Source organism: Penicillium solitum (assembly GCF_028829755.1).
Source record: "Penicillium solitum strain IBT 25940 chromosome Unknown utg000008l_segment0_segment0, whole genome shotgun sequence".
NCBI classification, from domain to species: Eukaryota; Fungi; Ascomycota; class Eurotiomycetes; order Eurotiales; family Aspergillaceae; genus Penicillium; species Penicillium solitum.
Window position 1 is genome coordinate 3,931,142 of NW_027072127.1, and position 23,398 is coordinate 3,954,539.

Genomic DNA, 23,398 nt, shown 5'->3' on the forward strand with positions numbered 1-23,398 from the left:
ACCTTCTTTCCCCTATATTTCTTATTGATATTGCCAGAATATCGGCTACCCGTTTAGACTACTGTGCTAGAATACATCCGAGATCTACCGAGGTACATTCGTACCGTTGGGATAAAGATGAGGATGAAATTGAAAAACCGCGGACGCTCGGGTAAACTGAGGTTTGAACATCTAAACTCAATCATAGATTAGACAAACTGATTTTAGGAAGCAGAAGCGCCCTCCCATTACTCAAAACAATTCTTGATTCCTGGGTTTTTGTTATAAATCTGAGTTCCTCCAGTCCGTCAGTTATACCCATCGACCACATGGTCGTGGTCAACTTGTCACCGGGTTTAACAGGAGAAGCAAATCTGGCCCCAAAGCTTTTGAGTCGAGATGCATCGCCACAACACATCTTACTCACAACTCCATAGCATGTAGAGCTATACGTGAAAAGACCATGGATAATGACGCCACCGAGTCCCATCTTCAGCCCTGGGCCTGGGACGGCGTGAAGTGGATTGTAGTCACCATTAAGACTATATAAACATTAGTAATTCTCACTACCAAGAAACAATGATGAAAACTGATATCATTACCGGTAGAGAAAGACTGTGTTATCCGTGGTCCGGACTTCGTATCTTGCATCTGGTGTTCGATTTGGGACAGGATAGAGAGGCATTTTGGGGCCTGTGAGGCCAGTGATACACAAGTCAAAATTTGAACTATATCAAAACTCTCTAGTTCTTAGATCGATTTGCTTACCTCTCGGTCCGCCCCAATTTCCTTGTTTCGGGACGAAACTAACACTTCGCGTCGTATTGTACACTTCTCCAGTCACGGAATCGACAATCGCTTGCTCTGTATCAAAGGCACTGCCGGCTAATCCTTTGTCGTAGATTCCAATAACTTTGTTTTGAAGCTCGAATTTGGACCCTGTGCTTGCCGTCGGAAGTGGTTTGTAGATTGTTAGCTCGCGCTGTCCATCGACAGCGTAACGAAGGTCCAAATCGGGGGCTCCGGGGATGGTGTTCGTGGCATTGCGGTCATAGAACTCGACCACCTCTTGGTCGGTGAGTTTGAATGCTGTGAATCGAGAGTTTTAGCATCACCATGCTCGGCAGGCGGCTCATCTGCGACATAGTACTTACGCAAGATTAATGGGTATGTCGGAAACACCATAAACCGGGGGTGTAGTTCCTGTTAAAACGTGTCATCCGATTTGCCCCTTTGAATATAGGAATTTAACTGACGAACGTAGAGAAAATGGAGGTCCGCAGCGGGGATGCCAATACTGTTGGCAAAAAGAAGCACATCCCGGCGAAGCCAAGACACCTCCTGGGAGGCAAATTTGTACCCCGCAAACATTGTGGGGGACTGATTGAGGTGAAATATCATATCAGACTTAGGTTCCTGCGTCCTTTTCTATAGGCCGAAGCAAATATCCAGGCGCCGAGATCCGCGCCAACGTGGACGGCATTTTGGACAAAATTACCCAATAGACAATTGGTGGCTGGACCTCGGTCTATCCGATGGCCAAAGGGTTGCAAAATTGAACACCCGAAGAGTTGGCTTGACTGACTATGCCAGTATATTTAAAAGATATTTCCGGCAGTGGTAGTGATTCAGTGATTGCCACCCCCAATCTCGGTACCTTGCCCGTTCACCAACACCATGCATTATTTACCTGAAATCGACGCCGATATTCCCAGTCTGGATATTCTTAGTCTCGTATTTGGTAAATATCCAATGAATCTAAATGGAACACAAAATCTGACTCATGCAGACTCCCCGTATTGTTGGGCAAAGGGCGAAACTGTCATTCATGCAGAAGCGGGAAATGAGATAAACCATATCACCAAAGCTGAGACCGCTGACATCGTCCGCCGATTGGCCTTTGTTTTGAGGAATGAATTTGGGATGGGGATTTCAGGTGCAGGCAAAAATGTGGTGACTTCCGTTTGCTCAAATCATATCCTGTCTCCATCGATTTTCTTTGCCGTTATTGCAAGTGAGAGTATATACTCCGCTGCCTCCACTGCGTTAACAGTAAGAGAGCTCGTCCGACAGCTGCAGAGTAGCAAAAGCAATCTCGTTATTGCCACTGAAGACACGGCTTCCACAGCTATTGAGGCGGCGAGGATATCTAACATCGCTCTGGACCGTGTGTTGATCCTTCGCTCTATGGGTGCTGACAGGGCATTGAACCCGTCCGTTGATAGCAGCCGAAATTATCTCAAAGAGACAAGGCAACTTGAATGGGCGAGAATTAGTGAGGAGGACATTCTGAGGAATAGTGTGGTCGCCCTACTCTACTCCAGCGGTACCACAGGTGTGCCGAAAGGCGTGCGAATCTCACACAAGAACTTTGTGTCCGAGGCCATCATCACTCAGACAGCCATCGAGACCTACCTCAGTCGCTCCGGGCGACAGAGCCGCTCGGACTTTCAGTACCGCACCATTGCACACCTTCCTTCTGCCCACATTTCTGGACTGCAAGGCTACTTTATTAACGGTACAATGATGGGTGGGACGGTGTTTTGGATGTCCAAGTACGTTTTTGACGACTTTGTTCGTGCAGCTAAAAGACACCGGCCCACTTTTATTTCCACTGTACCTTCTGTATACTTGCGTATTGCGAAAAGTGCTTCTGTCTCAGATGAGTTCCACAGCCTTGAGCATGCCCAGTCAGGTGCTGCCCCAATGGGTCCACAGCTGCAGAAGTTGGCCGAATCTAAACTCAAGTGCAAGATAAGTCAGGCTTGGGGACTGACTGAGACCACAGGGGCAGTCACTTGGCTCCCTTGGGATCGGGAGGACAGCACTGGCAGTATCAGTCAACTGTTACCAAATACGCGTCTGAAGATTGTTGACGAAAGCGAACGCCCTGTCCCGGATGGTCATCCGGGCGAAATTCTGGTCCGTGGCCCCAACGTCACGGCCGGGTACTGGGGAAACGACAAAGCCACAATAGAAGCCTTTACTGCAGATGGATGGTTCCGTACGGGGGATATCGGCATTCGCAAGGATGGCAAGTTTTATATCGTCGATCGAAAGAAGGTTAGTTCTTGAGTGTACTTGGTCCCAAGTTCTTATCTAACTCGCTCATAGGAGTTGATAAAATTCAAAGGGTTGCAGGTAGCTCCAGCGGAGATTGAAGCGGTTCTCCTCGAACATGATCAAATTCTGGATGCCGGTGTTGTAGGGATCCCAGACCCTCAGATTGCCGGCAATGAGATCCCACGAGCATTCGTCGTCCGAAAACCTGGAAAGAACACGATAAACGAGGAAGATGTTAAAAGGCATGTGCACAATAATTTAGCCTCTCATAAACAGCTGCGGGGTGGTGTCAGGTTCACAGACCTCATTCCTCGCAACTTGTCTGGGAAGATACTGCGCCGCAAGTTGGTTCAGCTTGAGGAGCACGAGCGACCCTCTAAGCTGTAAATTGTTACTACGGAAATGAGATAGTTTTCTAATTGAAGCATTTGAGTCAGCCAAAGGCCATCATGGCAACAAACCTCATATGACAAGGATGGAGCACATCAGGTTATAGAAGTTCAATTAACCTGTTGCAGTCTAACTAGTTGCGTATGACTATGTAGGCGCTTCATCCAACTGAAGCAAGAACTCGAAGCCAAACGCCGAGCGAGATCTCTCCCCGAGTATACAGATGCTGATCGTAGTGAGTAGAATCAGCCCATTCCTGTACCCCGTATTGATAGTGACGTTGCCTTGGCCAGTTGACTGGCATGGTTGTCGACTTTGGCTGAGTTCTCGTGTCACAGCATCGTTCTCGTCATTGGCTAATACCCATCGTCTTCCACACCTAGATCCATTGCCGCGAGGCCTGTCGGTTCGTCGTCGTCGTTCTCCTCCTCGATTCCAACGTCTTGAAACTGCTGGAGGAGACCTGTTCGGTGCATAAAGTTGACCATGTAGCGGGTGGCCTGCGGGTTATATATATTTAGGATCTATACAGGAGCAGTACAACTTTTAAAGCAAACCTCCATAATTTATAAATTGTTTAATTAACGCGTTGTTTTATATATTTTAAAGTGATATAACTAGAGAGAGAACTAATACTTGATTCAAAATCATTTAAAATAATAATATATTACCTTTAGGATCAGGCTTAGAAACGGGGGTAACTAAAACGAAGGGTAATTTTAAAAATCCTAAAAGGGGGTTCAACTTTCCTTGGCATCTAAATTCGGGCCCATTTGGGGCCCGTTAACCCGCAGTGGGCTTCCACCTTAGGTCAATAACCCATCGGTGGCTGGAGGCCTGGCCCCAAACCCAACCCATTTGCGGGTTGGGCTTTGGGCTTCATGGGCTCTGCGGAGATCTAGCTATAAGATACTCTTGCTTCCGAGGATTGATAATTTTCGTCGTTTCCGACGAATATCTCAAATGTCCTTCCCAGGTCTAATGGTAAGGGTTAGTAATCTACTATGAACACTGGAAGTGACGTCCATTTTTACTTCATCAATTCCTAGCAACGCTAGCAGCGCATCGACGCCACACTCCTTGTTCCTGCTCTCATCCTTTTCAAGCGTTATAATTTGTGGTATTGATACTTCAATCTATTCATGGACATTCTTGGCTGCGAGGGGTAACTTGGGAGCCTCCATTGACCTGCGTATTTCATAGTTCTTGCTACTCCGAGCTAAATTCCCCTTCGCTATTCTTAATATACTAGCGACGTTGGTGTATCCCCACCGCTGGAGTAATACTTCACAGCTTTTTAAATCTTAATACGACCATTGTGCAGTCCCCCAGTCACAGCAATATCTGTACCTGTTGTATATGAAGCCCCGTCACCTAGCAGATAACCTACGGCAAATGCGAGATCTTCGGGCTGTCCAATACGTCCCATTGGGGGTGCTGTTCTGAACACTTCCTGAAGATCCGTGAATTGCGCCGACATTTTCGTTGCGATGAATCCAGGCGATATAGTATTCACGCGAATGTTGAATGGGGCCATCTCAACTGCAAGTGTCTTCCCCAAAAGCTTGATGGCGCCCTTCGAGGCACCGTAGATTGAAACTCGCTGAGCTGGTATGGCACAATGGGCAGCGATGGAAGCAATCATGACGATAGATCCACCGTTGCCTTGCTTGACCATTTGCTTAGCAGCAAGCTGTGCTGAGAAAAAGGACCCAAGAACCTACATTCATTGTCAGCAAAACGTGCGCAAATGGCCTTGTAAATTCACCGTACATTGATATCGAGAATGCGACGAGACTCTTCCCATGTGTGTTCGAGAAAAGGTTTGTCAAGTGCAATCCCAGCGCAGGTAATACTGTGGTAAAGTGCCTGGTGAGCTTTACATATTTCATTCAAAAGGGCTTAAAAAGAATGATCTCGCGAAACTCACCAGTTGTCCACCTTGCCGAGGTCCTCAATCACTTTATCAAAAGCAAGCTCCATGCCATCCTTTGAGGTAACATCCATCCTAGAAATGCGGCATTGGCTTTTGTAAAACGGTTTGAACTGTGGCGCAAAGCTTACCGGTGAAAGATAAAACGTGAACCATAGTCCCTTTCCAGCTGAGCAATACTCGTTTCTGGTTCATGAACGTCTAAAATAGCGACATGACTGCCTAGTGCCGCTGCTGTTTTGGCCAAGGTTAAGCCAATACCCCGCGATCCCCCTGGCCAGGAAACGGTCAGTGGTATTCATATGGCAGGTTTTGGTTTAATACAAACCGGTTATCACGGTCACCCTACCACTGAGTGACAATTTGGACTCTATCAGTTCCCGTGTGGTATTTGAAACATTGGAGGACCGGTAGGGTCCGGTGCTGAACGTATGTCTTATGATTGGTGCATGCTTTGACAATATGCGGCCAAGAGCACTTAACTTCCTGCCAGTTGGCAATACCCCTGGCCGAGGAAGCATTTCAGGGATTCGGAACGCAAGACGGGTTTGGATCATTTTAGCCGCAGTGAGGACTTATTGGTCAATATTTGACAGGCTCGGTAGAGAATTGAAAGGGATTTTGGTGAATATGCTTGTTCGGTTTTGAATGTTGAATGGGCAGGTTAGATTTCCTTCAGGCAGATTCGTAGTTCCGAGTAATACTATGTATTTGAGTGCTACCGCGGGAGTGACTGTTCCAAATGTACGCAAGATCGATATATCACTGACCAGTCGGAAGGTGTGGCTCCATGTTCGGGGTAGCTTTCCCACGGGTTTACATTTCCTCGGATCTCTCACTGTCGTCCAACCCTTTGTCCGCAACTATCGGTTGTGTAAGCAGTTGTAGCAAATTGGAAATTAGGGAGTGCATTGGTTGTTAGGTCTTTTAAAGTAGTTGAGAGGCAGCCCAGACGAGGAGTAGAGATGGTGCCATTTGACGTTGATCCAAGTCAGATCCCGTTGGAGGATTGACTCGACAGAAGACCCAGGACGTAAAACCTTTCAACTAATAGAATACTTGACTACTGGAAGCATCAACCTCCAGACGTCCATTACTTGAACCTTCTAAGCCAGGCCTCTCCAGGGCATTAAGATATTATCGATACCAAAGCCAAAGTCTAAAATCTTTCCACCGAAGTATAGGAATGAAACGCAGGTCGCTTCAACTTACGCGACTAGAAATGGAACATATTATGGCATTAAATGGTCGTTACTTGTGGTATTATTCTTGAGCTACTAGGGGGGTAAAGCAGGCAATTTGACTGTATTGAAGCTAACTGCACTGTGCGTGTAGGGGAAAAGAAGAAGAAGAGGGAGAGGAAGCTATTTGTAGCTGCCAGCCCTGTCAAGCAGGATCAGGTGACTTCAACTGTTCAACAATTATGAATGAATAGTTTAAGTTCAAAGCAATGGATGAAATTTGCAATATCAATATTCTAAACGTAGAAACAAGAGCGTAACAGTTGAGCAGCAAGAAGTGCCAGGAAATCAAGGGGCAGGCAAAGTTTGAACAAAACCACGCTTTACAAAACTGAAGACGCAAGTTTCTGGTAAATGTGCGGCAATTGATGAGTCATGCTGCCTTTTTGATGCCAAAAAAATCCCGCAATAGCGAAAAGAACCATGCCATAGGTTTCTTTCTTTGTGCTCCTGATCCATCGCCACACGGTATTGAGCATCCAGAGGTTGGACCGAGGAACCTCCTTGAACATACCAGTCTGTGACTTCAGGGCCTCCTTCCAGTATGTTGACGCATAGCCCGGCCAGGATGCAGAGTTACGCCCATGCGGGTTGATATACCAGTTGGAACATCCGGCTTCGAAAACACTTCCTTTGAGCTCAGTCTGCAAGGCGTTGACCCACTGGTCCTCCGCGGTGGGCTTAACTTCCAGCGAATGAATCCGGCGATCTATGATAGGCACAAGCAGTGTTCGAGCAAGATAGTCGACTTGCACCTCGGAAGCGAAGAGTACGGAGTTGTGTGCCGGGAAGGTATTCGGACCAAAGCTATGCAAAGTGTTGTCAGTTTGGGGACTCATGACCCAGCTGGCTAATACATACAGTAGACCAAAATTGGGGAAGTTGTGCACATAGACGCCCATATACGCTTGTGCACCACGGGACTCTAGCCATTGCTTAGAGAGGCTTTTGCCATCCTTGCCATAGACTTCCATAGGTACAACAAATTGTTGGACATCAAAGCCTGTCGCAAGCACAATCGCATCAAATTCGGTTCTCACGCCATCAGTCCCGGTGATACCCATCTCGTCAATGTGATCAATTCCAACTGGTGCCAACTCGACATTGCTGCGATGAAGGCTTTCCAAGTAGTTGGGGTCAAATATACGTCTCTTGCAGCCTTAATGGGACGTTATCAGAATGCGGACTTGAATTCCAAATGCGAAGAAGGGCTTACCTAGAGGAAAGTCGGGCACAAGAAACTTGTGATATTTCTTGGGCGCGGTCTGATGAATGTACTGGCGTGCGCCACTCTCAGCCTTTGCACGCAGCTTTTCGGCAGCATTTCCGGGTAGGTAGGTAGCTACAAGGCTGTCACTACTAAGGAACAGTCGCAAGCGGAGATAGCGCTCCCATAGTGGAATGTTGCGGAGACACCACTTCTCGAAAGGAGTGAAACTCCGATTCGGCCGCTCGTGATACCACTGTGCGCTTCGGGCGTACTGTTTGACACATCCAGCATCCTTTGCGATGGCAGGAACCACTTGGGCTGCACTGCATCCGTTGCCAATCACCGCGAGTCGCTTTCCGCGGTAGTCAAACTCGTGATTCCATCGTGCGGTGTGAAAGACTTCACCATTGAACTTCTCCATCCCAGAGAACTTGATATCTCTGGGTTTGGAGATGCCACCAACGGCAGATATAAACACAGTGGCGGTTCTGGTATACTTGACTTGTGTCTTGATATCAAGGAGCTGAACTTCCCAAAACCCTTCACTGTTCCAGGACGCCGAAATACATTCAACCCCGAACTGCATGTGCTTTCGGAGATCAAACTTGTCGACGGTGGCTTCCATATCTAAATCACACAACATGTGTCAGTGTGAATTCTTGCGATGTTTTGATCCGGGGTAGTCCAACTCACATTCGAGGATTTCGGGGCCTTCACATAGTTCCTTCGACCAATCCGGGTTTTGATTGAACGAGAACGAGTAGAGTAGCGTGGGCACATCACAACCCCTGTGTGGATTGAAACAGTTAGAAAAGTCACCGCAAGTCAGGTTAGAATAGTTCGTACACTCCTGGGTATGTGTTTTGTCTCCACGTTCCACCCGGGCCATCCAATTTGTCGTAGAACTACGTCACTGTCAGTCTTGCCTTTTCTCTTTCGGTCAAATTCTTTTTTTTCTGTTCTTTTTCTGACTCACAGTAAAGTCGTTGAACCCTAACCTGTGTTTGAGGGTGTGTGCCAGAGCAATTCCCGATGGCCCAGCACCGATAACGATAACATCTGGACTATTCATCATGAGAATAACAGCGAAGGCCTTGTATGAACTTCGAACAGAAGCATGCAAGACATTTTCTTGGGTATTGGATTTATATAATCGGGTACTAGCCCACTCGGCGTGGACCAACGACGAAACCGCCCATCAGGAGAACCAGGTGGGCGAGAATGCCGTGGGGAAGCTCAACAGCTACCTAGGAAATCTAAGTGGTCGGCCGAAAGGCCGAGGAAGTGAGCGGGGGCGTACAGCAAGTGTCCATAAGTTGGCATATATTCCTGTCCGCGGGATTGTAAACCCGGGCCACTGACAATGTAGCAGTCATCAAAAAGGAATGTTGATCGGCGGGCTAATGAATAGAGTCAATGACATAAACTTTTACTCCAGCCCCATATTTACCCCAGAGTTATAGTGGGGTCTCAGTTAAAGTCCATGCGTACTATCTTATCAACTTGAAGGCTTGATATAAAAAAGCCCAGAGGTCAGTAATTTCTTTCCTGCCTTGAATCTCCAAATATAAATCTTTGCTCGCATTTGAAGTCTCAGAATAAAAAGTAAATACTCATCATGAAAGCGCTCAGAGGGAAAGCGTTATATCGTGTCATGCGTTTCTGCTGTTGCATGGTACGTGGGTCTATGTCCACACAACTTGATACAATACGTGTAAGTTCATAGAGAAAGCACTGTATGTATTCTGGTGGACGAAGAGGAGAAAGAGAGGACGAGAGAGCAGGCAAACTATCTGGGTTCTATTTACATGTGATGCCTTAGGCATCCGGGCATCCAACATCCCCCTCATAGAATCCTGCATGCACTCCCTCTCAAGATCTCCAGTTCCGGCATACATAGTAAAACTCTGCAAATTTCTTGTGGATTTAGCACATGCCAATTAGCTCGGTAAAGATCTTGAATTGATCCTTTGCAAGAGCCTTGGTAAATCCATCTGCGGCATTTCGCTTGGTGTTCACTCGATGAATCTCAACATGTCCTTGCGCCACTGCATCTTTGACAAAGAAGTAACGAAGATTAAGCCATCTGTTCGCCGATTTGCCTCCTTTCTTCGAGAGAAGCAATTGTGAGTTGATGTTGTCAGTGTAGATCTCTGTAGGACGCTGCTCTGGGAGCATAAATGATCGTGCGATCTTGTTCAACCACATTGCATCACGACTAGGTTGATCCAGTGCACACCACTCAGCAACTGTCGTCGAATTGGCCGTGATCGTCTGCTTCTTCGTAGACCACATAACAGGTGATCCGGCAAGGTACCAGACATTTCCTTCTGTCGATTTGCTATCTTCCCAGTCTGTATGTGAAGCATCTGTGTGTGCATAGAAGCGAAGTTCACCGGTTCGACCGAGGATAATTCCGATGTCAGGTTTTCGTCTCAGATACTTTACAACATGTTGCATTGCTTTGTAGTCAGAAAGGGTGGGATTTGCTAGTCGATGCTGTAAGCGTGTCACTGCGAAGCGAATGTCTGGTCGTGTCTTGACTGCCAACCAGTTTAACATCCCCACGATAGACTGATATTGATCAAAAGCATCGTCATCTAGTGCATTGGTCGCATCGGCTGGTGTCTCTCTCCATGCAGCTGGCAATGGCGTGTCTTTCCAGCCAGAGGTTTTAGCCATACGTAGCACCTTTTGCACGTACGCTTTCTGTGACATAGTGATTGTCCCGTTGGCGTAGTCTCTGTCGAGCGCACAGTTCAAATACTGCTTTGGCTCACCGAGGTCCTTCAAGTCGTAGTACTGACGAAGTTCGCTGACAACTTGCTCAATGTCATCGTCGGATGGTGCAGCAATGATGAAATCGTCAACATGGATCATCATAATAGTCAAATTCATGCCTTTGCCTTTGATATAAACGCAAGGATCATCATCCAGCGGACGAAAGCCAATCTGACGTAGTTTGCAGTCCATCTCTTCGTTCCATAGGAAAGCAGAGTCTCGCAATCCGAAGAGCGCTTGATTGAGTGTACACACCCAGTGTTTCTTGTCTCCTTGTGCATCTGCGTACTCAAAACCTGTAGGTTGTCTCATATAGACTGTCTCCACATCTTCACGTGAAGCATTGAGATATGCAGCAGTGAAGTCAACTTGCCTCCATTTTAGACCATACACTGCAATCAGTGTGAGAACGATTTTGATCATACATTCGGCGACGACAGGGGCATATGTTTCTCCATCATTTTTGTCTTGGAAGTTGCCACATACCACCCATCGTGCTTTGAAATCGTAGACTTCATCTCTGGTGTTGGATTTGACAGTGAATCTCCATTGTCCTGGCAGTACCTTAGCTTTTGACGGCTTAAGGATCAAGCTCCATGTGCCTTTAGCCTCGAGATCACTAAGTTGTCTTTGCATAGCCTCTTGCCATTGAGGCCAGAAAGGGCTCTTTTGCGCTTGCTTGTACGTAGATGGCAAGTCAACGTCCTTTGCGCATAGCGGCTTTCCATTGTAGAGAAATGGTTCGTCAATATCGACTTTGTCCATTGTCACATCAGCTGTTGCAGACATCGCACTAGGTCCCGCAGACCCCTGTCCATCACCCTCCGTCACGTTGTTACCGCCCGAGTCCTTCGCCTTTGCCCTTGTGGCAGCTCGTTGAATATCTCGGTCTCGTTTCTCGTACTCGACAGCGAGGTGTTTCTGCTTTGGATCGTGGTATCGGTCAGGTGCAATCCCGATATTCGCTCGTCTCGATCGGCGGGGTAGGGTGGGAGCCGGTGTAGCTGGGTCCTGAGAGATAGGATCTGGCGATGACTCAATTGAGATGATCTCACGGCTTGGTGACATCTCTGATCTCGCAGTAACCGGTGTGTTCTCAGTGCTTGTCGTTGTCTCCGTTGTATCGATAGCCTGTGTGATCTCACGACTTGGTGACACACTGATTTGTCGAGCGGGTGTAGCCTGTGTGGTCTCACGACTTGGTGACACACTGGCTTGAGGAACTGGTGGAGCTTGTGTGATCTCACGACTTGGTGACACACTAGCTTGTTGAACGGGAGAAGCTTGTTGAGTGGGAGATGAGAAAGGGTATTGGTAATCTGTTCTCTGTCGCTCTGGAGAAGGAGTCATATCTTCTGATTCCTCGGTGACAGCTCTCTCAATGTTGTCGGTATCTCGACGAATATCGTCCATACTTTCAGCAAGTTGAGACACTTGGGTTGACAGTTGTTGAAGTCTTCTTCCGAGATCTTCTTTCTTCCGCTCAATGTCCAAAACCTGTGAGACGCTCTCAGTGGTAGGATCCGTGATCTCAGTGATTCTCGCGCCTGTCATCATGGGCTCCTCTCCCACAGTTGGGAGAAAACTTTGAAAGAGTTTGCGCTGTTTTATTGGCGGAATGATTGTTCTCTGCGGTGGTGCCTTCTGTGGTGTCTCAGGCATTGTAGATGCACTGCCATGAATTGTTGGAAGATGAATTGTAGACGGCGTAACAGGTGCTTGTACAGCTAATCGTGTAGGAGTTTGTACCTGTAGTGTACGTACTACTTGCTGCTGCTTCTTTTCTGGCTTCGAGATCTCGTCTTCTTGCGACAGTGAGACAGGCATGAATCCGACGACATCATCATCATCAGGATCCTTGGGATCGGTGGGTGCTTTGCTAGCTGGTGTTGGTCCCATACCATCGTCATCTCCAGGTTGCGGAAAACCAACATCACGAGACACTACCAGTTTCTTCGTGACTGGATCCCACACTTTGTAAACATGACCACCGTCCCCCTCATAGCCAACAAGCATACCTTTCCACGCTCTGGGTGCTGCTTTCCTAGCCTGTGTCCTCTTAGGCTTCGGAATGTGGACGTATGCAGCTGATCCCCATGGTCTAAGGTGCTTCAAGGAAGGCTCTGGGTTTGCAATTTCAAATTCTTGACGCCAATGTGTGAGCGGCGAGATCTTAGTCTTTGGATTGACTAGTCTGTTGTAGATGTAGATGGCTGTGTCTGTCGCATACGGCCACATCTCTTCCGGCATCTTCGCATCGATGATCATCGTTCTCTGTATGTCATTGATATGTCCACCGAAACGTTCCACCGTACCATTTGGCTCTGCGGTGTAAGGTGGTGTGGTCTCAAAAGTCATACCATGCTTCTCACCCCATTTGATGAACTCTTTAAACTCTGTACCGCCATCCATTCGCCAGATGCCTGGGTATCTGCCGGTGAGTAATTTGATCTTCTCACAGAACGCAGTAAGCTTATGGTAAGCATCACTTTTGTTCTTTAGCATGATTCCCTCAATTAATCGAGTAGCATCATCAACGACTGGTAGCCAGTAGTTCTCTCCGTTTGGCCCAGTGGGTTTCATTGGCTGTGTATCAACGTGGAATTTCCATGCTACATCTTGTACCCTCGCCTGTTGTTGACGGGATATCTTGAGCTTTGACTTGCCTTGAAAACAGGCGTCATAATCGAAGTGTTCCGTGCCGTACTGCTCATCATCACCTAGTTGTTCAGCATGTTGTAGTGTGGAAGCAATGCGAGCTTTTCCAGCATGTCCGAGACGTCTGTGGATCTCGTACGCAGTCACTTTGTTCACAAATCCAATCTCATCGTCATCGTCGGAATCTGTGTCCGATTTGATCTCATTGGGGTCATCATCGTCCTTCGGACTGACAAGGTACGGGACACCTGTTGACGTGTCTGCATACCCTAGGATGTCTCCCCTTCCATTTGTGAGATTCTTAGTGCGTGTGTCGTAAGAGATATCTTGTTCTTCAAGAAGCTTTTGCATGCCAAATAGCTTGCCGTGTCCCCCAGGAGTGTAGTAACCAGTTGTCATGAACGAGTACGTCTTTCCATCCAAACCTGGTAGGGCAGCCCTTACAATGACTTCACCGTGGCCTAGCGTGACGACTCTATTACCAGAGTAATCCTTGTACGCATAAGCTGTGTCAGGGTGATCCAGTTGGTATGTGTGGAAGTCCTCGAGATCGTGTGTCAATGTCTTGTCAGAACCAGTGTCTAGCAACCAATCATTCTTCCTGTCAACAGAATTGGCAGCTGCAACAACCATATTGTTCTGTCCATCTTGACGTTGAGTTCTCTGGATAGCCTTTGAATAGGCCCACAAGTTGCCGGACGGTTCCCACGAGGCTGGTGGGTTGTCACTGAGATAGGCACATCTCTTTGCAGTGTGCGGTCCAAAGCCGCAGAATGAACACATGTTATTGTCATCCTTTTGTGTGCCATTACGCATCTCTTTTGCGTAGTCATGAATGTCTTTGCCGTCGGCAGGCTGCTTGCGAAGACCTCTCTTCTTCTTCTTTTTAGCAGTGGCTACGTCTTCGTCGATAGCATTGATGTCTTTGCTGGATTGGGTGTTATCGTCTTTGTTGTGACCGTTGTTGTGACCACCTCGGCCACCACGGTTTCCTCCACGACCACCTCTTCCATTGCCTCGGCCACGGCCGGCATTGTTATTGTAGACAGCATTGGTGACACCTTCCATGTCAGCAGCTGCTTGGAGTGCTCTCCAGTACTCCTCCACCTTGTCGAGATTGAGTTTCTTGGGTTCGAGACTTGCGACTTCTTCCCTAATAAACTGGACCTTTTTGACTTCCAATTCAAGGTTTTGAAGGACTTGTGATAGGCCGTGTGCTGGGTGCGGTGCTGCCTTGAATCGAGCAAGCACATGGTACTGTCGCTGGTACTCCTCAATGTACTCGCTTGCTGAGTTGTAATCCGATCGTTTCATCTTATCGAACTTCCTCATCTCAAGGAATGCAGTTTGCATCCGGTCACTGCCTTGTGTCATAGCCATAAGCTCATCGTACAATTGATCAGCGTACTTAGGCATCTTTGACAAATTGCGCAGCTTGTTCTGTAGTGTGACATCGATTTGATTGTACATCCAGCTTGCAACTAAGCGAGACCAGTACTTCCATCTTTCAAACGAAGCATGTGACTTGGGAGGTCGGGGAATGTCGCTTTCTAGCAGCCATTCCAAAGCGTATGGGATCAACTGGTAAGCCAGTGCCTGTTTCCAACCACTTGGATCAGTGTCATTGTGCTCCAGTGTCCTCACTTTCTGAATTTTGGTCATTGCAATCGTTGGCAGACCATGTCCCTGATGGGACGGCTTGTTATCCTCATCCTCGCTGTCACTGGCATCCTGCGCAAATTGGATCGGATCGTTCAAGGACGGGACTTCATTGGGATCAATCGTGTTAGGCGGTACGCCGGGAGGGGGGGTTTGTGGGTTGGTGTCCCCCACATTTCCGGTCGCGACGTCTGCCATGATTGGATTGTAAAGCTAAACGGAGCTTTTGCCGGCGGGGCTCGAAGGATTTCCTGGATGTTATTGGCTGGATCCGAATCCGTGTAGTGTACCACGCACAAAGGTGGATCCACTGTGGGGTTAGATCGTCAAAAGTCTCCAGATGAAAATAGCTTCAGAGAAAAGAGTTGCTAGTGGTCCAACTAGCAAAAGAGGCTCATAACCTGATACAATACGTGTAAGTTCATAGAGAAAGCACTGTATGTATTCTGGTGGACGAAGAGGAGAAAGAGAGGACGAGAGAGCAGGCAAACTATCTGGGTTCTATTTACATGTGATGCCTTAGGCATCCGGGCATCCAACACAACTCCACAAAATATCCCCACTAACCATTTCACAGGCTTTTGGACTGTATGGGTATGCAGCAGACTAAAACCTCAAGTTTGTCCTGTGGAAACTAAAAGAAACAGATACGATGCCGGAGTTTTAGGCGGAGTTCAAGAAACACGCCCTTTCGCGAGGCTCTTGGGGTATGTGCCGGGTGGACTTAGTTGATGATGATAGGCTAACCATGGGAGAACCCAACAGGTCCTTATATTATTCCAATGGTGGCATCAAGCTATACCCTCGCTGCCACAGTGTGTGCACTTGCAGTCTCATGGCTTGGAATGCCCTTAGGCCGACGAGGATGTATAGTCATGGGTGACGTGTTGGTAATCGCCGGAGGAATTTTGCAAGCCTCGTCTTGGTCGGTACCTCAAATAATCGTTGGACGGGTAATTTGTGTAAGTTCTTTCGTTGGTCGAGGGAGTTACGTATCTAACAGACGAGATAATAGGGATTTGGCATTGGTGTTTGTATATCCTCCAACTGGTCAATCTTATCTAACAAATTTATGATGCCAGTTTATCTCCTGTGCGGTACCAACATATATGGTATGGTTGAGATGAGCACCGAGTCTGCTATGCAAAGTGACTGACTTGATATGCTCCTAGGCCGAGATGAGTCTCACGGAAAAAGAACGAGGGCCCGAGGTAGCATTCCAATGCGTATTCCTTGTGAGCGGCTGTGCGTTCGCGTACTGGGTGGACTTTGGCTTCACACGCCTCGACAATCAGGTTTCATGGGTAAGAAGTCTTTTTAATGGTATGTCGCTATGCGGCCGCTCAATATTCATAGCGCATTCCCATCGGATTCCAAGCCGTCCTCGGCGCTGTTTCGGGCGTGGGGATGTTTTTGCTGCCGGACACACCTCGATGGTATTACGTTCGCGGTCGTCTAGAGGAAGGGGACGAGGTTTTATCTCGTCTTTTTGACCGATCAGTCTTGGATTCTGATGTTCAAACAATGCGAGAGTCAATATTAGCATCCCTTGAACTTGAGTCTGAGGAGACCAAAACCTTGAATCCGCTAGATCTATTTTGGGATCGAACTAACTTGCGGGTGGGACGACGCTTGCGCATTGCTTTCTTGATTTTGTCTGTGCAACAGATGATGGGTACGTCCAATCCACTTCGCTCAACTTGCTGTCAACCTTTCTTCTCATTATATACAGGGATCAACGTTGCTGTCTACTACAGTGTTACAATATTTGCCCAGATTGGCCTCTCCTCCACGCTATCCCAGCTTCTCGCTGCTGTCATGAACACTATCTTTGCGATCGGTTCTCTCTTCCTTCCTTCAACTATTGAAAGATTCGGGAGGAGGAATATATTGATGTACTCCGCTGGAGGTCTAACAGTCTGTCTCAGTATTTTTGTCGCCATGATCGGATCCCCGGGTCCAACACTGGCAAAGCAATGGGTTGCAGTCGCAGCCATCATTGTATACAATCTTATATTTGGATATGGATGGATTGGCGTTTGCTGGTTATATGGGCCCGAGGTAAGCCTTTTTCTAAAGTCTAATCTCTGAAGGTAGACTTAGCATGCTGACATCCTACACGATCGCTCCATTACAATTCCGCCACATCGGAGGTGCCGCCAGTGCATTTGGAGAATGGCTTTTCTGTTTTATCACTGTTTTTGCCGGAGGTATCGGGCTCGAGAAAGTTGGGTGGAAGTTGTGGCTTTGGTGCCTCCTTTCATGCGCAGTGGCCGTGCCGTTCGTCTACTTCCTGTGCCCTGAGACAACAGGGAAGACACTGGAAGAAATAGATTTATTGTTTCAAAAGAAAAGCGAGGACGACCAAAGCAATACTGATTCTCTCGACGCACATTCGAATGAGAAAAAGGAGGTTCAACAATTTCACGAAGAGACTGCGCGTGTGTGAAAGGAAACAGGCCAATAAGAAAGCCATACATTGTGAACAGACATCAAGCACACCTGCACCGAATATCATCAGTTGTTTAGTATATTTTTGATAGAGATTTCTACATCGATTGAAATGAGCTTTACTGTCCCCTTAGTTAAAAAACGCGGCGTTGGCATAAAACGTACTTGTACATTGGGTCGGAAGTTGAATAACTTCACACAATAACTCTAATTTTCAGTGAAACTGACTTGTTCAATCTTCCAAGGTTGGAAGTATGCAGTGACCCAAATTTCATTGGTCTAACCAGTGTTGGGCAATCTCACGCTCAACTAGGTATGGAGTAGCCGTCCGGCTAAAAGCTTAGCCCTTGCATTTTGCTTCTGGTAAGCCTAGAACCTTCCAAGGTTGCTAGCTTTTTAAGTTTTTGGATACATAGTAACCTAAATTGCATGAGTCAGGCAAGCAGTGTCATGCAAATGAATCTTACATATTGTCCAAAAGAAAATTGGACAGCCTCGGCAACTACAGTATACCCCGGTTTTCAACTTGCAATAGTCTGGAGTACTCCATACGGACTTCATGATCGTCAGCCTCCACACTCCCCGCATTTTTAGGGGTGTAATTTCGGGAGTGGTATCCCGATCTACACAGCAATTGAGTGGGGATATAAAACTCCGGTAGTACAACTCATTATTAAGGGGAATGATCACATTCTGATATTCTGCAACTATGCTAAACCTGCAAGGTCGATCACTTCAAATTGCCATTGCGGTCAGCGCTGGGAGTGCATACCTTTTGTTTGGCTATGATCAAGGCGTTCTGGGTGGTCTTGTATCATACCCAGGTTTCCTGACAGCCATTGGTAATCCTAGCTCTGGGTATCTGGGGACCATAGTGGCTCTTTTCAACATCGGTTGTTTAATAGGATGTGTGATTTCGGCCTTTTTTGGCAATCGATTGGGGCGAAAAAATGCTATCACTCTGGGCTGTGTGATTATGGTAATCGGTGGTGCAGTCCAGGCCAGCACATACAGCGCTGGCCAGCTGATCGCGGGTCGCATAATTTCTGGGATTGGCAATGGTATGTACATGTATCTTGGAATCACCAATATCGAGAGCTCACATACTAATCTGCAAATCTGAAACAAAAGGTATCAATACCTCGACAGTCCCCGTTTACGTGTCTGAAACCTCCCGAACCGCCGTACGTGGCAGATCGCTCGCTATCCAGATGTCAATTGTTATTGTATGGGACCCGAATGTCTCACCGTGTGGGACCTTTGTTAACGATTTCCAATAGTTCGGCACAGTCGTTGCCTACTGGTTGGACTATGGCATGATTCGCACTCAAATTGGCGAGGTAATTGTGCTCAGCGTCGTATATAATTCATCTCACTCACGATGACTTTCAGGTTGTCTGGCGCTTTCCTCTAGCTTTCCAAAACTTCTTCGCTTTAATCACCATTATTACCATGCCACTATTGCCCGAATCACCAAGGTAGGTTCTACCGCATTGAATAATTGAATCAAACGGGACTTGTTGACAATTGCAGATGGCTATACTCACACGGACATCAACGCGAAGCTATATCTGTGCTCTCGAGATTACTTTCTTTGTCCCAGGATCATCCCGACGTGTGCACTGTCGTGGCTGAGATGGAGCAAGCTCTGTCAGTCGAGCAGAACAACAAGCAGAAATTCTCCATCTCAAGCTTGTTGTTTGAGAAAACGGAAATGAAAAACGCGCGCCGGTTGACATTGTGTTTTGTCATCCAATTCTTCCAACAATTCACCGGAATCAACGTGATTGCGTTCTACGGTAAGACGAAATTCCTGAATCAATGATCTATCAAAAGCTAAAGTTTTGCCTAGTTACCATCGTACTTGAAACGAATGTTGGACTCTCGCGCGAACTGAGTAGCCTTGTAGCCGGGTTTATCCAGATCGCATTCTGGGTTGGCACATTCCCACCGATATTCCTCATTGACCGACTTGGTCGCCGAAAGGTGCTGATGTTAGGATCAACTATGCTTTGTCTGGCTTTGGTATTGTTCACGGTCGGAATCGCATTGAAGACCCCTGCGTCATCACGGCTGGCCTTGGGAATGCTTATCATCTACGAAATATCTTTTGGAATGAGCTGGAATTCAGTACCCTGGTTGTATGCGCCAGAGATCACGCCGCTCAACATTCGCCATGTCGGCGCAGCCGTTGGCTGCTTTTCCGAGTGGTTATGGACATTTGTTAGAACCAGTCTATTCTTTCCTCGGTTTCATCTGGCTAACTTTTGATGCAGGTAATCGCACAGATGACACCTCCGGCTATTGCCAATACAGGTTGGAAGATTTACCTCCTTTTCTGCTTTATGACTGCGCTCAGCATTCCATTCGTTTACTTCTTTATGCCTGAGGTTCGTGGCCCCCTTGCCTGGTTATATCTATCTTGGTCACGGCTTTTGACCAGACTTGTGAGAGCAGACAAGCGGAAAGACCCTCGAAGAGATCGATTACATATTTGTGAAACACAGAGGTCACTCGAATGAGATGATAGATACTCCTCAGTCCTCATCGAATGAGGCACCGGAAAAATCGGAGGGGGAGTTGGCGCAGGCGCAGATTGAGAGAGTTTGAGGTGCAGAAAAGAACACAACAACGGGATAGAAGTAGGGTGGCCAATATTAGACCTCCGCAGAGCCCACAAAGCCCAAAGCCCAAGCCGGGCCCAACCCGTAAATATGGGTTAGGTTTTGGGCCCGGCCTCGGGCCTACCGATGGGCTATGGGCCTAAGGTAGAAGGTCACTACGGGTTACTGGGCCCCCAAATGGGCCCCAAATAGTGCAAACATACCGAGAATTTGGATACTAAAATTGAACACCCCTTCTCCCTTTTAGGGTTTTTAAAATTAACCTTCGTTTTACCCCCGTTTCTAAGCCTTATAATAAAGGTAATATTTTATTATTTTAAACAGTTTCGAAACAATTACTAGTTATCTCTCTATATTATATCTAAAAACGTGAAAAAAAGCGTTTATTTAGAATTTTTAAAAATTATATAGGTTCACTAGAAAGTAGTAGTACTCCCGTGTAACTCGAAGTTATATATATATCAAACATTAAAATATGAAATTTTACCTTTTCCGCGATAACTCAACCCTTACCGGTCAGAGTTTGTTTAAAAATAAAATGTATACTTATATAGCTACTATGAGCTTAGATTCTACCTAGGTAAATTTGAACTTTATGTGACCGGTGGAAGGTCGTAATAAGGTTGTAATATAGCGAGCATACCTAGAAGCCGATTTGTCAACACCGAGAGCGCTTTAATGGGGGCTCACAGCCCCTGCGGGTTGGGCTATTATACAAGTCCCGGACTGATGATTTGAAACAAGATTTTTTACAACATAATACATCAAAATTTATCCACTATAATTTGATGTAGTGTCCAACCTCCAAAGTGCCATGTCCTCATGTTCACCATCGGGTTTATAATGAAACTTGGACCCGTCATCTGAAGGGAATACTAACGATGGCAGGATGTTCCAATCATCGCCACCGTCACCATGCCCATAACGCTCCACTGTAGGGTGTATTTGGGGATTGGGGGCTGTGAGGACTGTCTGTGGAGGTGCTTGTATGGATGGGAGCTGCGACTGGTATGAAACAGGGCCTCGGTCACTGGAGGCATACGAGTCTTCATCCGAAGCTATGTCACCATCAGAATATAAGTCCAAATTACTTCCTTCCATGCATGCGAGATCCTGTAGGAGACTTATTTCTGAGGGTGTCATCATGAAGTGGGAGCAGAGGAGCTTGCTCATTTGTGGGGGGTCAAGGGTGTCGAGTTGTTGTGCAATGGTCGGCGAGGAAGAAAAGGTTTCCGGGAGGTCGTTAAAGTCGCATTGGTTCATAATTGTTCTGTCATGGCTGGTAATATTGCCGTCCAGTGTGTGATTAAACTGGCTATGTGTTATTTCGAGTGGAATTGCTGTCTTTCGAATACAAGCATTCACGGATCCAAGAGCTGATGTTGCAGAAGAATATGTTTCTTCGAGCTGCTGTAATCCCTGTACACATGATTGAAAAGATTCCATGGCTGTCTGGCGGGTCGAAGACTCTGTGGACTCGAGATCGTCCAGATGCGTGATGAGGGCGGTTTCCAGCATTGCGACTTGCGAATCTGCAAACAAATGAATAAGACTCTGGGATCTAATGTATTTGTACGCCTGGGTGACCGTATTTGCTGAGTGGCGAAGTCTTCGCTTTGAGAGCTCAATGAGCTCGGGAAGTCTAGAACCTCTTATGACAAGCTGCGGTTGATGCAAAGCACTGCAAGCAAGACTGTAGATACCACTCAGCATGGCGCGGAAATGAATAAACACTTCTCCGTGCTTACTGATCTGAAAGCCAGGGTCGGATGAGTGCCATCGAAGAGCTTCCGGAAGAGTGGTGAGCCATTCTTCAAGTTCAATATCACGAAACAAGACTTCGACACTCATTGCATGAGGACGTCTTGGTAAAAGGGTTCTCCTGGGTGCATTTGCCATTTGGTTTGGCTCCCGATAAGGGGTATATTGGCAGTTCAGAATACGCGTGATACATTGGCAGCATTGCAGTAGACTGATGCTGATTTGAGACAAAACACTTCGCATAGAGGGGTCCCTAATCGCTGGGTGGCTTCCATCACTTCCAAGACAACACTTGGTCGGCAAGGGGCCAACTCCAAAATCCGAAGGTCGAAGCGAATGGACTTTAAAGTCGGTTTCGTCAAACTGAAATGGGCGTCTCGTTCGCAGACAAACTAGGCGGTCTCTGATATAGCACGACCAAGATATTCGACTCCAAAGTCCCGGTTGCTGTCGAATAAACTTGCTTTCGGAATCTGTTGGCTTCGCATTGATTGAGTTCAAAATGGCCTTTGCCACACCAACAAAATGCCAGGCGTCCTGGCTTTGATCGGAAGTGTCGTCCCAATATGTCAACAGCAGGGCAGACTGCAAAATAGCGATACGGTCTTCTTCACAGCCGTATGAAAAAAGCAGCTTGGTGCGCTGAAATCGGACTTGCCGAGCTTCTCGCCTGTTTTTAAATCCCTCAAACACCAGCGAATCATTTGATTGGAATGCAGTAGCGGCGAATATCACCGCTTGAAACAACAGCAAGCTGATACCCCGGTTGCCGTTATAACTCTCATCAAGAACCATCAAGAAATCTTCGGAGCTCAAGATCGGTAATGAAGGGTGCACAAACTGGAAATATGCGTTCAGAATCCCGGTTCTGCTCTTGGTATCTGGGACATTGAATGCGCCTTGATCGTGAAAAAGTTCGCAGTCCTCCAATGTGATCGAGGGCGACAGGGGACTGGCGTAGTCTGGCAGCCATTCGTTCCAACCCACTCGTAATTTGTTGGTGAGATCTGGAGGACTATGTTCTGGTTCTGTCCAATATTGTGATGTTCGGTCTGTCCGAGTTAGAATTGTTCGTTCTTCTAGTTGGTTCTTTTGCATATTTCCTAGCACGTACCCACGGATTCGACTGCCTGGGGGACGCCCAGCCCCTCTTTGTCCATCACTCGCTCTCCCGGACCCTCTTTCTCTGATTTCTCTTTCATTGCAGCCTTGCTCCCCTTTCCCCTTCTATCAATGGATATAGAACAAGGCATATCATAGAAGCGACATGAAGTGCAAGGGGACCCTCTGAGGGTCACATCGCACCTCACTTTTCGACAATGACAGTTGGAGCATGCTCTCACAGACCTCTTTCGATGGATCCGCTTTTTAGATAGATGTCTAGGGTTGGGCATCGTAGAAATCGGCAGTATACCAGACAGCAAGGCATGGGTGAGGTCACGGTTTAGGGGTCGAGTTCGCGACGAAGTTGTCAAATCTGAGGATCGGTTGGGGTACCAAGTGGAAAACCATGAGCAAGACTAAATTACCAAATCGTTTTGAATCCAGGCCATACTCTTCGCTGCCAACCCTCTCAGGGCTGTCCTCGGACAGTTGTGCTGACTAAGTCATATCTCTGCCCCCCTGGGCGCCGGGATTGTAAAACCCG

At 47.2% G+C, this 23,398-nt stretch overlaps 8 protein-coding genes across 8 annotated transcripts; 3 read left to right on the forward strand and 5 right to left on the reverse strand.

Annotated features, from left to right (window-relative positions):
- Positions 1-181: 181 nt before the first annotated feature.
- Positions 182-1,350, reverse strand: N7455_010785 (HotDog domain-containing protein; the record flags this gene model as incomplete). The annotated part of the gene is made up of 5 exons (XM_065606518.1): positions 182-521; positions 582-672; positions 748-1,068; positions 1,134-1,182; positions 1,240-1,350. 5 exons carry the CDS (start codon positions 1,348-1,350, stop codon positions 182-184), a joined length of 912 nt encoding a protein of 303 aa, XP_065460481.1.
- A 306-nt stretch (positions 1,351-1,656) lies between these two features.
- On the forward strand, positions 1,657-3,429 carry N7455_010786 (uncharacterized protein; the record flags this gene model as incomplete). The annotated part of the gene is made up of 3 exons (XM_040952971.2): positions 1,657-1,720; positions 1,769-3,042; positions 3,094-3,429. The coding sequence occupies 3 exons, from the start codon at positions 1,657-1,659 to the stop codon at positions 3,427-3,429; spliced, it is 1,674 nt and encodes a 557-aa protein (XP_040816654.2).
- A 962-nt stretch (positions 3,430-4,391) lies between these two features.
- On the reverse strand, positions 4,392-4,616 carry N7455_010787 (uncharacterized protein; the record flags this gene model as incomplete). Its single annotated transcript, XM_065606519.1, is given in 2 exon segments — positions 4,392-4,568; positions 4,581-4,616. 2 exon segments carry the CDS (start codon positions 4,614-4,616, stop codon positions 4,392-4,394), a joined length of 213 nt encoding a protein of 70 aa, XP_065460482.1.
- Positions 4,617-4,729: 113 nt separating this feature from the next.
- On the reverse strand, positions 4,730-5,922 carry N7455_010788 (SDR family NAD(P)-dependent oxidoreductase; the record flags this gene model as incomplete). The annotated part of the gene is made up of 5 exons (XM_040952893.2): positions 4,730-5,152; positions 5,206-5,287; positions 5,363-5,440; positions 5,497-5,638; positions 5,694-5,922. 5 exons carry the CDS (start codon positions 5,920-5,922, stop codon positions 4,730-4,732), a joined length of 954 nt encoding a protein of 317 aa, XP_040816653.2.
- A 1,007-nt stretch (positions 5,923-6,929) lies between these two features.
- On the reverse strand, positions 6,930-8,888 carry N7455_010789 (flavin-containing monooxygenase; the record flags this gene model as incomplete). The annotated part of the gene is made up of 6 exons (XM_040953141.2): positions 6,930-7,413; positions 7,468-7,765; positions 7,823-8,443; positions 8,510-8,604; positions 8,663-8,721; positions 8,793-8,888. 6 exons carry the CDS (start codon positions 8,886-8,888, stop codon positions 6,930-6,932), a joined length of 1,653 nt encoding a protein of 550 aa, XP_040816387.2.
- A 7,204-nt stretch (positions 8,889-16,092) lies between these two features.
- On the forward strand, positions 16,093-17,005 carry N7455_010790 (uncharacterized protein; the record flags this gene model as incomplete). The annotated part of the gene is made up of 3 exons (XM_065606520.1): positions 16,093-16,218; positions 16,271-16,589; positions 16,647-17,005. The coding sequence occupies 3 exons, from the start codon at positions 16,093-16,095 to the stop codon at positions 17,003-17,005; spliced, it is 804 nt and encodes a 267-aa protein (XP_065460483.1).
- Positions 17,006-18,074: 1,069 nt separating this feature from the next.
- N7455_010791 (uncharacterized protein) lies at positions 18,075-19,887 on the forward strand (the record flags this gene model as incomplete). The annotated part of the gene is made up of 8 exons (XM_065606521.1): positions 18,075-18,426; positions 18,497-18,549; positions 18,646-18,705; positions 18,758-18,843; positions 18,899-19,164; positions 19,218-19,588; positions 19,642-19,755; positions 19,873-19,887. 8 exons carry the CDS (start codon positions 18,075-18,077, stop codon positions 19,885-19,887), a joined length of 1,317 nt encoding a protein of 438 aa, XP_065460484.1.
- An 873-nt stretch (positions 19,888-20,760) lies between these two features.
- N7455_010792 (fungal specific transcription factor domain-containing protein) lies at positions 20,761-22,952 on the reverse strand (the record flags this gene model as incomplete). Its single annotated transcript, XM_040953014.2, has 2 exons — positions 20,761-22,802; positions 22,865-22,952. 2 exons carry the CDS (start codon positions 22,950-22,952, stop codon positions 20,761-20,763), a joined length of 2,130 nt encoding a protein of 709 aa, XP_040816574.2.
- Positions 22,953-23,398: the final 446 nt, after the last annotated feature.